At 45.2% G+C, this 14,868-nt stretch overlaps 1 protein-coding gene across 22 annotated transcripts in view; it reads right to left on the minus strand.

Annotated features, from left to right (window-relative positions):
• Positions 1 to 14,868, minus strand: part of ATP10D (ATPase phospholipid transporting 10D (putative)) — a 67,904-nt gene that overhangs the window by 14,639 nt on the left and 38,397 nt on the right. For all 22 annotated transcript variants that reach the window (XR_014551930.1, XR_014551931.1, XR_014551932.1 and 19 more), the window contains 6 exons: positions 14,479 to 14,661; positions 11,760 to 12,351; positions 10,550 to 10,656; positions 7,984 to 8,110; positions 5,344 to 5,528; positions 2,654 to 2,951 (listed from right to left, as the gene is read on the minus strand). Coding sequence is in view for 19 of the 22 variants with exons in the window: in XM_083630109.1 (XP_083486235.1) it covers positions 2,654 to 2,951; positions 5,344 to 5,528; positions 7,984 to 8,110; positions 10,550 to 10,656; positions 11,760 to 12,351; positions 14,479 to 14,661 (1,492 nt within the window). In the remaining 3 variants the exon portion in view is untranslated. The remainder of the gene's footprint in view (positions 1 to 2,653; positions 2,952 to 5,343; positions 5,529 to 7,983; positions 8,111 to 10,549; positions 10,657 to 11,759; positions 12,352 to 14,478; positions 14,662 to 14,868) is intronic.

The following is a 14,868-nucleotide window of genomic DNA, read 5'->3' on the forward strand; positions in this document are numbered from 1 at the left end:
GGCTGCGCTATTCAAAGGACTCTATAAAGTACAACATGAAGATAGGGGGGTTTATGTTGGCATATTTAATGTAATAATGAGAATTTTAGGAGAGCAGATTTATAAAATATGCATTTTTTTATTGATAGTTTATGTTGCTATTTAGAGGGCAATTGCAAGTTTGCATTATACCTGTATCTGTATATGTTGGGCATTGTAATAAATGTTTTTATCATATGAAATTAGTGTATCTGATGTAAAGAAACCTAATAAACGCGTTACTATTTTTTGAAAAGCGCAATAAAACTATATTGCCAACACAGCTCATGATCTACCTCAGAGGCTTGTCGGTTGGATTACTACCCTGCATAGATGGGGAATGACGACAGCATCACATATTGATGGCCTTCTGTGTGATGGCATCTAATTTGTGAATGCCCTCCCCAGGCAAAGGAAAACAGGCACCAATGCTATTCGTGTTTTAGTGCCAGGTAAAGCTGTTTCCATGAGCACTTTTGAGATAAGTGCCTGCTGGATCAGACCAGTATCCCATCTAATCTATCTTAATCTATCAGAACGCATCCATCAGGATTAGCAGCCATGAACAGCGTTATCTTCCATGAATTTGTCCAATCCTCTTTTAAACCCATCCATACTGGAAGCCATCACTGCCTCTTGTGGGAGTTAGCTGTGGAATTATCAGTGTGTTGTGTGACGAAGTACTTTTCTTTTGTCTGTCCTGGATCTTCCAACATTCAGCATCACTGTACGTCCACCAATTCTAGTGTTATGGGAAGAATGTTCTGCTGCTACAATTAGGTCCCGTGGGTGCTTTTATAATGGGAAGGCGGGCCAAAAATATTTTGAACAAGCAAGTGAACTTTATATGGAGGTGAGAGTCATGCTTCTCCTTTTCACCTATCTCCCAAATATGTAGAACATGGGCTGCAGGAGAAAGGTATGTGGTTGCCATAAATGCTTGCTAACCCCCCGCTCCCCGGTTGCAAATAATCCCAAGAGTTTGGACAGAGGAAGTGTGACTAACTCACAATTCCCACTGTGGTGTTTTCACATAACATATGAAGTCACCTTGAAACTGTTATTCTGAATGAGAATGTTGAAAATATTCTGACGTACGGGGGGCCACTAGGTGGCGCATCGGAAGATGGCTGACAGTAACATCTCTCCGACCCACACGAGGTAATTTGGAGGCTATGATGGGGGTAATTAGCCTCCTTAACCCCCCCCAGGACTGTGGGGGGGACGGCCCTTGCCTGCTGTGCCCTATACCACCCTCGAATTTGTGGGGGTGGGGGCACTAGGCACAAAGCCCTCCTGTGGGATTCCGGCACTCCTGGACGCCGTCCCTGATTCGCACCGCTAGTTGCAAGCATCTTCAAAAGAAACAATTTGGACGAGATAAATTGCACATGCTTCAAGGAAAAAGGGGAGTAAAGACTGCTGACAGAAGAGATCTCTGATAACAAGACAAGAATAAAATATAAGATACGTCAAGACACGGTACGACAAATGACTGAGGGGGGAAAAAACCTGCCTTCCTTTTTCTTATATGATTTAACAAGAATCCCCTCCCCTAATGAGTCAGAAATTAAGGACTTAAGCTGTGGATTTAAGGCTGTGTGGAGATAAACTTTCGAACCAAAGCAATGTTTCAAGATGAAGCTGGAAAGCTAAGAGTTTTGGAATGACGCAGTTAAAAATGCCGTCGCCATTTTGGGAGGCATTGTTGGAGCTCTTGGGTCTGGGAGGAGAAAGAGAGAAATAGAGTTGTTTACATATCGTGGATCAACTCCTCGGTGGGACTTAAGAGTGACAAATGCAAAATTCATGATGGAAAGAGCGATGCTATCTACGAAGGAGATATATGGAAACCATCTGGACTTAGTGGAGGAACGGGAAATCCACACAGGATTATTATTTTGCTTATCGGCTTAAGGAGACTAACAGAAGAGATCGTAAAGGAAAAATAGAAATTATATGAACAAGATATGATGTGGAAACACCAAGATAAGACTGGATAGAATTATGAACTTTGTCTGGACTGATTGGGACTGATTTGGACATTAACGCAGTAATAAGAAGATGATTTGAATCCCCCTTTGGATCTTGAAGTATGGGTTCCCCCAACAAAATTTAAAAATTTGGCTTTGTAATTTGGAATTATGTGATGTAATTTGATGTGATTGGCCAGTTAATAAAAATTATTTTTTAAAAAAGAAGAAAATATTCTGATGTACATAGAGCAAGCTTCCCTGCTTACTGCAATCGGAAGGAGGCAACTAGAGTGAAAACGCCTGGCTGATGCAGTTGTTACATCAGACTGTGTGTGTGTCTGTCTGTATCTATGGAGCAGCAGGGCTTTTCAATTAGCAGGTCCCGGATGGGATTCTACAGCCACGTTCTGCCATTTGCCTGCTGATCCGTGTCAATAGTTATCCCAAGGAAAATCTAAGGAATGTACCTTTAATGCAGATGTGGGGATCCTGTGGTCCTCCAGCTGTTGCTGGATTACAACATATATCAACCCCAGCCAGCATGGCCAGTGGCCAGGGATGATGGAGATCAGATATCCCCCATCCCTACTTTCCAGTGAAATCAAAGGTGATGCTGTATAGCATATATGCTGCTCCCTTGCAAGAGAGAGATGACTCACCTACAGCCAATGTCATCACCTTCAGTTCCTTTCGGATCTTTTCCACCACTCGGCTCTTCTGCAGAGGGGTGGCTCGGCAGCAGATGACAGCCCGTACACGTGTTGTGAGCTGCAGGAACTTGCTCGCCACACTGTCGTGCAAGGCAAATTCTAACGTTGCTCCATCTATAACTAGGGCAGCAGTGAAATGTGGAATTTGAGCAACCGATGAGGTTGGGATTCTCAAATGGTTTGCCTCATAGCTTTCTTTCCACTTGATGTCTTCCAAAATCTTGTCCATCTTCAACGAACAGGAATCCTGGTTGGGAAAAGGGCATTGGTAGGTTTTATCTACGATCAGTTCCTTATAAGGACGTATTAAAGCTTCGCTTTACAAGTCACACCTCAATGGCTGTTAACAGCTTGTCAACTAGCAGATCCCGGTTGGGATTCTACAGCCACATTCTACCATTTGCCTGCTGGTCTGCTCTAGTTTGTGTCAATAGTTATCCCAAGGAAAATCTAAGGAACGTACCTTTAATGCAGATGTGGGGATCCTGTGGTCCTCCAGCTGTTGCTGGATTACAACTCATATCAACCCCAGCCAGCATGGCCAGTGATAATAAATAATAGATGTATCTTGAGTGCGTTCATTAATGAAAATGATCCGCCGTGTGTGTATGGAGTGTGTAGAAAATAATAGATGTATCTTGAGTGCGTTCATTAATGAAAATGATCCGCCGTTTTTAATTCTGCAAAAGATCTGCAAGGCCATGATAGGGAAAGCCATCATCACAAAGATTCTGGGCCAGTTTGGATATTACCATAAACCGGTTTATGATGGAAGGGGGAATAAGCCAAAGGAACGACTCTCCATCACAGCCATGAGATCAGAAGCTTTCACTTCTGTTTTTGATTAACTGCAATATGTCCAAACCCTATACTATAGTCTACCTTAACTATGGTCTGTGGAAAGGAGCCAACTTCAGAACCCATGCCTTGAACTTGGCTTGTTTCAAACATATTTTAAGACACTGTCAGGTTCAGATGAAGCAACAATATGGTTAATCAAAATGGAAACAAAGGTTTCTGTTCGTTTCATGTCTGCAGCAGGAATGCATTTAAAATTCTGAGGCTCACTGCGGCTTGCTCCTGTTGCAATAAACCATGGCTTAGACAAAGCAGCTCACTGTCACGTGAGCAAGGGTTCGTTAAATGCTTAAGAAATGAGCCACACACAGAGTTTACATTTAGCTAGGGGCAGGAATCCAATGGCTGAAGGAAACACTGGAAAGAGATATATCTTGCAATGTGTTTTTTTAAAATCTGATTAATGGAAGGGGCTATATTATTAAATCGTGATCCATATGCATGTGAGTAGTTAGTTTTTTTATTTAAAGAAATAAAATAAACTCATCTTACATAATTCAGCTAAAATAAATGGGATCTGCAGAAGTGCAAGGGAAATTTCTGAGAGTTTATAGACACACGGCTCACTAAAATGAATGGGAGCTGTACATGAAGTTGTATGCTGCTTTCTCAATAATATACAGTGGGTTTGAACTGAAAGGACCTTTCTTCCCCAAAAATCATAATTAAATATAACCATCCGCCATGGATGCTTTAGTTGAGATTCTTGCATGGCAGGGGGTTGGACTAGATCATTATTGAAGTTCTTTCCAACTCTACAGTTCTATGATTCTATGAATGTGCAATTAAAAGAAACTTAATACTGTCTAGACAACATTTTTACTGTGATTAGTTCATCAGTCTTCAAGTGAGTCATCTGTGAAAACAAAGGCCTGAATTTCTAACAAACAAAATATCCATTCCTGCCATCATACAATATTCTTTTCAACCTGTTGGGTTTTTTTTACGGCAAAGCATTCTCTGTCCCAATTTTTAAGCAATCTTTAACAAGTTATGGCTAGGATTAGTACTGGATAATGTGAATAAAGATATTTCCATCACATAAAAGGGAACTGGCTTCCCATTTGAAAACACTGACTATTTTTAAGAGAGAACACAAAAACACCAAGATTTTTTCTGCATTAGGAAATGTAAGAAGATTAACTTTCTGGAATGCTGCATGTAATACCATTTTAATGAGATAATTCTTAGCACATTAATGGTAATCAAACACGGCTGCAGGGAGATACGACAAAGAGCAACTTGCAAAAACTGAACTTGTTCCAATTTCCAAGACAAAGCTCCTAGTCCGACATCCGTAGAGCTAGTGTAGTTTAGCATTTAGCCCTTGGAAGCATTTTAACAACATTTTGCAGTGTGTCAACTTTCTGCGCAAGGCGGAAGGACAAATGAATTGGCGGGCTGCATTTAAATAATTAACTGCCACTTACGCTTCTGTTCAGGAGTACAATTGCAGCTTAGACACTCACATTTAACATAAAATCCAGAATTTATAAAGGTCATCCTACAAAAAACTGCAGTTTTTAGACACGAAGGGAACCGTGACACACTGCCAACACCCCAGCTGCACAGACTAGTGTAAAGCCATTGGCCAAAAAGGAAAGGAGGAGCAGCAGCAGTAGCGGGGCGAGATGGGAAAGACAACTGCAAGATGAATTAACCCAAAGCAAAAACCGGAAGAGGTTTGGTGGGTAAGTTTGCTGCTGTTGTCTTCTCTGGCCCTGCGGTCATACAGCAATGCAAACAGTTCCAGCTACAGAAAAACCAAATGCCACACGCACCAGGCGATCAGACTGCAGGATGAAGATGAAATCACTCGGCGCCAGTAATCTACAGGAATGTGCTATGTTGATGGCTGTCTCGCTTTTATCGCCAGTCAGCATCCAGATCTTAATTCCTGCTTTTCGGAGCGCCTCTATGGTTTCTGGAACACCTTCCTGCAATCGGTCTTCAATCCCGGTGGCACCTGCAAAGCAGCAATCAGTGGGATTAGGTCAAACTGCACTGTTCTGCACCGGCTGCCAATTGGTTTCCAGGCCCAATTCGAAGTGCAGGTGCTGATCTATAAAGCCGTACAAGGTTCAGGACCTCAATATCTTAAGGACTGCAACTCCCCATAGAACCTGACCTGGGCCCTGTGCTTGTCATCCGAGGCCCGTCTCTGTGCCCCCTCCCCCGAGAGGTTTGGAGGATGGCAACACAATGATGGGCCTTTTCTGTGGTGGCTCCCCATCTGTGGAATGCTCTCTCCCCAGAGAGGCTCACCTGGTGCCGTAATTACACATATTTAGGCAAAAATATTGCTCTTTACCCAGGCCCTTGGCCATTCAATAATGTATGGCCTGCTAAATGTGTGGGAGGGGACTGTTATGATTATTTTATTATTATGTTGATGTTTTATTGTGTTTTTAATATTTTGTTAGAAGCCGTGCAGAGTGGCTGGTGAAACTCAACCAGATGGGCTGGGTATAAATAATATCTTCTTCTCCTTCTTCTTCTTCTTCTTCTTCTGTCTACCATTAGGCTCTGTATTATGTTTTTATTATTATGCTACATAAATTATGTTCTTAATTTTGTACCCCGCCCTGGGATTTTTAGATAATGGACAGGATATAAATCGAATCAATAACAATAGCAGAATTTTTTTAAAAAAATGCAATTAAGTGTAAATACTACTCGGGAGCGGCTATATATAGAGCTGAGAAATGCCAAGTTTCTCTTAAGCAAAAATATGCTGAGATTTAAGGTTCATCATTTTTTTCCAAGGGGGATTGCAAAAGACTTATTACCATTCCAATTACCAAAGGTTTCTAGGCAAAGTGGCTATAATTCCCAAACTCCTAACATGAGGTAAAAGATGAGGAATCAACTTATGTACCAATTCGCAACCTAACAGATTTTACATGTGAGAGAATTTCCCAAAATGTTTGAGAAATTAGGAGAAATAATATGGAACCAGGATGAGTTTGTGGTGCCTTGGTCTGAACCGTAAAGGATATGGAGTAGTTTCTCTAATAGAATCAAAGCCTATGAAATCATGTCTCCTAACAGCAACCTCAGTTTTTTTGAGTGCTGGTCGTTATGAGGGACGCGGGTGGCGCTGTGGGTAAAACCTCAGTGCCTAGGGCTTGCCGATTGCATGGTCGGCGGTTTGAATCCCCGCGGCGGGGTGAGCTCCCGTCTTTCGGTCCCAGCTCCTGCCCACCTAGCAGTTCGAAAGCACCCCTAAGTGCAAATAGACAAATAGGTACCGCTTTATAGCGGGAAGGTAAACGGCGTTTCCGTATGTTGCGCTGGTGCTGGCTTGCCAGAGCAGCTTTGTCACGCTGGCCACGTGACCCGGAAGTGTCTCCGGACAGCGCTGGCCTCTTAAGTGAGATGGGCGCGCAACCCCAGAGTCGGACACGACTGGCCCGTATGGGCAGGGGTACCTTTACCTTTACCTTGTACCTTATGAGGGCAACGTGGCCCACCTTATGTGGGCAAGGTGGAAGTAACAAAAACAACATTTGGGGGGGGAACCCCTCAGGATGGAATTCCTCCACCCCTACTGAATCAGCCGGATGAGTACTGAGTACCCTCAGATACCTGCTGAGGGTAAAAATTGGGAAATTGGGTGGTAGGAGGGGAAATGGAATGCAACGTCTGGAATCCTGATCAGAAGCACTCCTTGAAGAGGCATTCCCCTTTCAGCCCATGGAGGGGGAATTTTGTGGTATCTGATAGCCCTGGGATGCCCTCCCTGGCAGGGCCAGCCCAGCCATTAGACAGCGTGAAGCCACAGCCTCAGGTGGCAGAAACCCATAAGGAGGCACCCACACACCCTGCTGCCTCCGCCATCAGCGCTGATTTCTGGAGAAGTTTTGCTGGCAATCAGTGGCGGCGCAGCGGCACTTTCCAGTGAATGCTCCCAGGAGCCACCAGATTGCACCTAAGTCGTCTACTCTTCATTCTCAATTTATGTTCCTTCTTCCGAACCCCATTAAGCAGAAAAAGAAATGTTTAGATTAGTTTTGCAACTTCAGGGAATTGAAGTGATACGGGGATACAGTCCAACACAAATGCTAAGCATGTTCAAGCCCACTGGGCTAAGTGCAATTGATGGTGCTGCATTCATTGATAAGGTTTGAGCCTATACAGTGGCTCCTACAGTGGTACCTCGGGGTTAAGTACTTAATTCGTTCCGGAGGTCCGTTCTTAACCTGAAATTGTTCTGAACCTGAAGCACCAATTTAGTTAATGGGGCCTCCTGCTGCCGCCGCGCCGCCGGAGCACGATTTCTGTTCTCATCCTGAAGCAAAGTTCTTAACCTGAAGCACTATTTCTGGGTTAGCGGAGTCTGTAACCTGAAGTGTATGTAACCAGAGGTACCACTGTATATTTAGGAGTTTAGCAAAACAACCATCTTCTTCCCAACTCACCAAGCAGTGTTAATTTGTTCTCAAGCTTCTGCATCGACTCAAGGAGCAGATCGTCCCGGCACTCTATGTTGTGTTCCGCGGCATAATATCCTTTTAACCATTCGTTGTATTCCTCATCAGTCAACACCTGCAGAATCAGCAAAGAGCCAACATCACCGTACTGATCAACGTCATGTAAATAAAGCCATTTTAAAATAATAAAGAATTCACAGCATTCATCTTTCTAAAGCAAATTATATATCCAGATATATTTTTTAAGAGTCCCTTTGACCATTTGCAAGCGGTCTTTGGCCAACACAATGTGTGACAGAAGGAGAGGTGTGAAAATTATACCAATAGGTGTGGGGGGGGGGTAGGGAGAGAGAAGAGATAAGGGCTAGAGCAAGAAGACAGCATCATTTGGCACAAGGTGGGAAGCGAAAACTTGCCATCCACTTGCAGGAGTATGATGCACCAAATAATAATAAAAAATAATAATAAAATTTTATTTATATCCCACCCTCCCCAGGCAAAGCCGGGCTCAGAGTGGCTAACAACAGTAAAAGTAACACAGTTTACATAAAATCACAATCAATTAATTGAAATACATTCTAAAATCAATTCAGAATCAAATTAATGGCAACCATTGGGCTAGAGTTCTATGAGGATTACCAAAGTAGGGGGTCAGACTGTGCCTTGGCCAAAGGCCTGGTGGAACAGCTCTGTCTTGCAGGCCCTGCAGAAAGATGTCAAGTCCCGCAGGGCCCCAGTCTCTTGTGACAGAGCGTTCTACCAGATCGGGGCCGCAGCCGAAAAAGCCCTGGCTCTAGTTGAGGCCAGCCTAACCTCCCTGTGGTCCCAGACCTCCAAGATGTTTTTGTTTGAAGACCGTAAGGTCCTCCGTGGGACATACCAGGAGAGGCAGTCCTGTAGGTATGAGGGTCCTAGGCTGTATAGGGCTTTAAAGGTTAAAACCAGCACCTTAAACCTGATCCTGTACTCTACCGGGAGCCAGTGCAGCTGGTATAGAGCCGGGTGAATGTGATCCCGCAGTGAGGACCCCGTAAGGAGTCTCGCCACGGCATTCTGCACCCGCTGGAGTTTCTGGGTCAGTCTCAAGGGCAGTCCACGTAGAGCGAGTTACAATAATCAAATCTGGAGGTGACACCAGAGCCAACTCTTTCCTTCCTTCCTTCCTTCCTTCCTTCCTTCCTTCCTTCCTTCCTTCCTTCCGCCTTGTCACTCTGAGCTCCTAGACTGGCCAGCTGGCAGTCAATGTACCCATCCCTGCTTTTTTATGTGTTTTCTGAACTGCACTCAACAAAGACGGTGGCCTTTGCTGCTGTCTCCCTTGCAGCCCATGTACTGGCTGAATTATTTCAGGCTGGATATAAACCGAGCGTATGCCCAGCAAAGATACATGCACACCAAATCTACAGTATTTTGGAGGTGGCCCCGCGTCACTTACATAACTACCAAGCTGAGTATTTGAGAGAATGGGGGGTGCTGCAAGAATTAGAACATTACTTCATTTAAATGGAATAACAGAGTGTGTTACAATGGGGCTGGCTACAGAACTATACGACTGAGACAGGCATCTTCCACTATTACAACAAACCCCCCAAATCAGTCAAGTTCCCTATTTTTTTGTTTCTCGAAGTGAGTTTTTTTCTGGCACAGCACTGCTTGACAAATGCAATTTATGTCAAACCAAGGTTTTGAGAGCAAAATCCTGGGGAACGTTCAAGCTATGTAACCACCTATCCTCCACTGCCATCTATTGAAAGTAAAATAACAGGCTTACAATAACAACAAATCCCTCCTAAAAACTCCCAATATTGATACTAAAAAATAGCTAAAGAAAGTCCTGACACGTGCATGCAGTTTACTCGTTCATTTAAATGTTGGGCGTGGCTTCATTTAACCATCCCTTTGTAGAAAAAGAACTTGCCCTTCCTTTGAAATCAGTTTGTGATGGGAAACCATGTGGCCAGACCATATCCGTATGCTTTCAACTGTGGTTTGGACACAGGTCAGGGGGAGAGATGTTTGAAAATTCTAAATACTCCATATATAATCTGCTGACCAGTGCTTTGACTACGTCCTAAACCAAGAAAAAGGTGCCCCCACCCAACTGGACGAGCCTAAACTCCAGATCTGCTGGCTAGGAGTTAGGAAGAAACAGAGGTGCTTCTCCATCAGCAGAGAAAAATTTCACTGGCAAAGGACCACAGCAATTGTGGAGCCTTACACTACACCCCCAGATAGCTCTGAAGGTATAGATGGCAGGTCTCTGGAAGCGGCAACTGATCCGCCACCCAGTTTAGGAATGCACTGTAAAATAAATAGCACCCTATTCTTTCAAGAATAGAAAAAGCAGAAGAATCACAGAATTGTAGAGTTGGGAGGGATTGCGAGTATCATCTAGCCCAATTCCCTGCAATGCAGGAATCTCAACACAATGGCCCCCCCATCCAATCTGAAACCCCACCGGACCCTGCTTAGCTTTGCAAACGTGCTCGCGGTTTTATTGCTGGCACCGAGGTTTTGCCAATTCTGTACCGTTAACCATTAAGAGAAATATCACCTTCATAGCTACACAGAGAGTGCGCAGTCCTTGTGCAGCATAATCATCCAAATGCATCTGAGTTCTCTCCTTAATTCTTTGCATCTGCGCGTCAATCTTTTTAATACCTGAGATTTGAGATAATGAAAAGCAGGAAACGTTAAATGCTAAGCATTGGGGTCATCTATGTAAAAGGATCAAATTCCTGAGGGTGGGCAGCGGTGGGGAGCTATGTAAAATATTCTGAGTGGGATCCTGAGATATAATAGGGGAATCAATTTTGACAGGTGCTACTTGTGCAGTCTATGGAGTCCAGTGCGCTGGGGCCCAGTTATGCTAAAATGTGCCAAAATATTGTTTGCATTTTTGTGGAGACCAACGGTAAATAAACTTGACTGACTGGCCCTTGCATTTCAGAGACATAAGTCTTATGTTTATTTGGTTCTATGTTTTCTATTTGGTTTCTCATATTGTTCAATGTTCCGGATAGACTATTTAAAGAGTTTATATTGATACTGCATTGTTGTACTTGGTCATCGTGTTGCCTTGGATATTAGTGGCCCTGGCATTGGGCAGGTCTTCTGCCTGGCGGTGGAGATACCTCGAACATGAACGTGGTTTTCCTACAGCAAGGCAGCAGCTCATGTAAAATGTAGCGGCACGACTATTCCCTAGGGTACAATATCTCCATCAGACTACACCATGGCTAGAGGCCCAAGTGACCTCAGTTGTTAGGAGTGCCTTTTACAACCCTTAGTTTGTAAGACCATTAAGGGCATTCCTGGATTGAGATAGCCTGGCCACTGTTGTCCATGCACTGGCAGCCTCTAGATGGGATTGACACAACACTCCATTGGTTATTTCTCAGATTACGTATATCACTGGCCAGACTCTCGAGGTTTATGAAACGTCTGAATTGGAGGTTAAAGGCTTCTGTGTTTGCCAGTGTTTATTAGAAAGCTGACTAGAGCGTCCCCCATACCTGTTTTGGATTTTATATCCCGCCTTTCACTCCCCTTCAGGAGTCTCAAAGCGGCTAACATTCTCCTTTCCCTTCCTCCCCCACAACAAACACTCTGTGAGGTGAGTGGGGCTGAGAGACTTCAAAGAAGTGTGACTAGCCCAAGGTCACCCAGCAGCTGCATGTGGAGGAGCGGAGACGCGAACCCGGTTCCCCAGATTACGAGACTACCGCTCTTAACCACTACACCACACTGGTTCTCAGAAATACCTGTTGGGTCTTTCTCCAGCAAATCCATCATGACAGAGTCTGCTCCTTTGGTGTACACGACGATGTGGTTCAAAATGGGGTGCCTCACCACAATGGACATCCGTTTGCGGACGGAATCGAAAGGCAAGATGTGCAGCAGCTGAAACGTTAACAGTCCCAAAGGTTCCAAGTGTACCGTCACCAACTCGGGACTCCTGGACTGCAAACGGCATTGGTAAGCCCTGGCAGCGTAAACCAAGGCCGCTTCGTCAGGGCTTTCTGCTTCATAGAACAGATCGCCTTCAGGAGATGACCCTGCCCCGGTTCCGGGTGCCAATTCTTTTGATCTACTCGAGGTTTCCGTTTGGTCGTGCCCTGAAAGTATGGAGCTGGTTGGGCTTCCGGACGAAGAGCTTTGATTCGAAAGAGATGACGGAAACTTCACACGGAAAATGGACAGCTTCTGTGAACGCAAGCTTTCAGACTCTGATTCGGTTATACCTGAGCTTCGAGCAGAGGTGGGGCTTATTTTTCGGGCAGATAACTTATGGAAAATTTGCTTCAGGTCCATAAAGTGTGAAGTGGGAACTCGGTTTTTTGGAATCCATCGCCTCTGTAAAAACAGGAATGATGATGATGATGATGATGATGATGATAATAATAATAATAATAATAATAATAATAATAATAATAAAATCAGCAGCCACAAAGGATACAATCCAAAGGCCTGTACACAAAACAGACAAGCAAAGCCTCTGTATTACACCCAACGCCTTTTAACGTGTTGAAACCAGATCCTAAGCTCCCGTAGAAAAGAAATAAAAGTTTAAGACTCCTATATGTTAAAGTATTGTTCTAAGAAAGATATGCCAATATGCTTAGAATAAAAATGTAAAGTATATGTATGAATGGGAAAAGAAAAGAGCTAAAAGTAGTACAAATAACGATACTGTCAGAGCTGCCCAAGGTCCCAGCACACAAAGGACCAACGCTGCTTCGTTGTTAAGTACAAAAGTCTTTATTGAAGTTCAGTTTCACTTCCAGAGCCGCAGCGCGCAGCTCTACGTCTCACTGTCAGACCGCTGATGATCCCTCTGAATCTCCTCCCCCTGTACACCAGTTTAAGACCCTTGCCTTGCTCCACCTTTTCCGCTGCTCTTTCCTCCTCTGGGTCCGCCTGCCCGCCGGGGTCTCGCCCTTTCTAGCCTCTTCTGATGCTGATTCCCCTGAGCCTTCTCCCTCCCTCCGGCGGGCTTTAGGAGCTGGTTCCCCATCCGGGTCTCCTGCTGTCCCCCGCGCCTGCACATTTGAACTTGGCGCGCGCGCCCAGCCAGCAGCTTTCCTCCTGACCGTTTCACTGCTGCTGTCACTGCTTCCCCCTTCGGGGGGGCTAGCTGCAACTGACCTCCCCTCCATTCCCCCACTCTCCGATGGAGGCGTGGTCAGCCCTGACTCACCTCCTCTGCCGGCTGGAGGGGACGCTGGCCCTGACACATGTGACTCTTCCCCCCCACTACGCTCTGGTGGGGAAACTGGTCCCGATCCCCCACTGCTGCTTTGGGGTTCCCCTCTGGCTCCTTGTTTCTGGTGCGTCCCCTCTGGGACCCCCCTTGCTCTGACCATCGGCGCCCCCTTCTGGGAATCTTCTGATTTGCTGGAGAAGCTCATGGAATCTCTCGGGCCACTGTCATACTCCCCTACGCTTCCCTCGGATTCTTCCCCTTCGCTCTCCAATTCCTCTCTCCCCAGTGCTCCTGCTCCTGATTCCCTGACAGATACATTTGAAGGTGACTCAGAAACTACAACTAATCCAGAATGCGACTGCCAGACTGGTGACTGGGAGTGGCTGCCCGGACCATATAACCCTGGTCCTAAATGATCTTTGTTGGCTCCCAGTACATTTCCGGGCACAATTCAAATTGTTGGTGTAGACCTTTGAAGTCCTAAACAGTTTTGGCCCTGCATACTTGAAGGAGCGTCTCCACCCCCATCATTCAGCCCAGACACTGAAGTCTAGCTCCCAGGGCCTTCTGGAGTTTCCCTCATTGCGAGAAGTGAGGTTACAGGGAGCCAGGCACAGGGCCTTCTTGGTAGTGGCACCTGCCCTGTGGAACACCCTTCCGTCAGATGTCAAAGAAATAAACAACTATCTGCCTTTTAGACGACATCTGAAGGCAGCCCTGTAGAGGGAAGTTTTTAATGTTTGGTGTCTTACTGTGTGTTAATTTGCATTATATATTCTGTGTCCAGGGCAGCTATCTACCAGCTCCATCTGGAACACAGGCTGAGACCCTACCTGCCCGCAGACTGTCTCGCCAGAGTGGTGCACGCTCTAGTTATCTCCCGCTTGGACTACTGCAATGCACTCTACGTGGGGCTACCTTTGCAGATGACCCGGAAACTACAACTAATCCAGAATGTGGCAGCAAGACTGGTGACTGAGAGTGGCCGCCCAGGGAGAGGGCCTTCTCGGTAGTGGCGCCTGCCCTGGGGAACGCCCTCTCATCAGATGTCAAGGAAATAAACCACTATCTGACTTTTGAAAGACACCTGAAAGCAGCCCTGTTTAGGGAAGTTTTTAATGTTTGATCTTTTATTGTGTTTTTAATATTTGTTGGGAGCCGCCCAGAGTGGCTGGGGAAACTCAGCCAGATGGGTGGGGTATAAATAATAAATAATAATTACTACACACACATATATAAAAGCACCAGCAGCATCTCTAGTTTCCCCCCTGCCTTACCTTTCGCTGTGGTTGATCAGGCGTTGAAACAACGACAGTGTTGCAAATCGACAGAGCGATGAAGAATTCGGCGATGTACACTATCTCTGGGGTTAGCCCTACCGTCTCAGATATTGTATAGGATTTGAAAGTGATTCTCCTCAACTTCCTTTCAAGGAGTTCATCTGGCACAACATCAGTCTCCTTGTTGGTCAAGCAAAAACAAGGACGGTAAGGTTCTCGTCGAAATTACCGTATTTTTCGCTCTATAACACGCACCCGACCATAACACGCACGTAGTTTTTAGAGGAGGAAAATGCGTAGGCATGCCACCCGTAGGCATTCCCTCCATAACACGCACAGACATTTCCCCTTACTTTTTAGGAGGAAAAAAGTGAGTGTTATGGTGCA

The sequence above is a fragment of the Podarcis filfolensis genome, assembly GCF_964270895.1.
Source record: "Podarcis filfolensis genome assembly, chromosome: 9".
NCBI lineage: Eukaryota > Metazoa > Chordata > Lepidosauria > Squamata > Lacertidae > Podarcis > Podarcis filfolensis.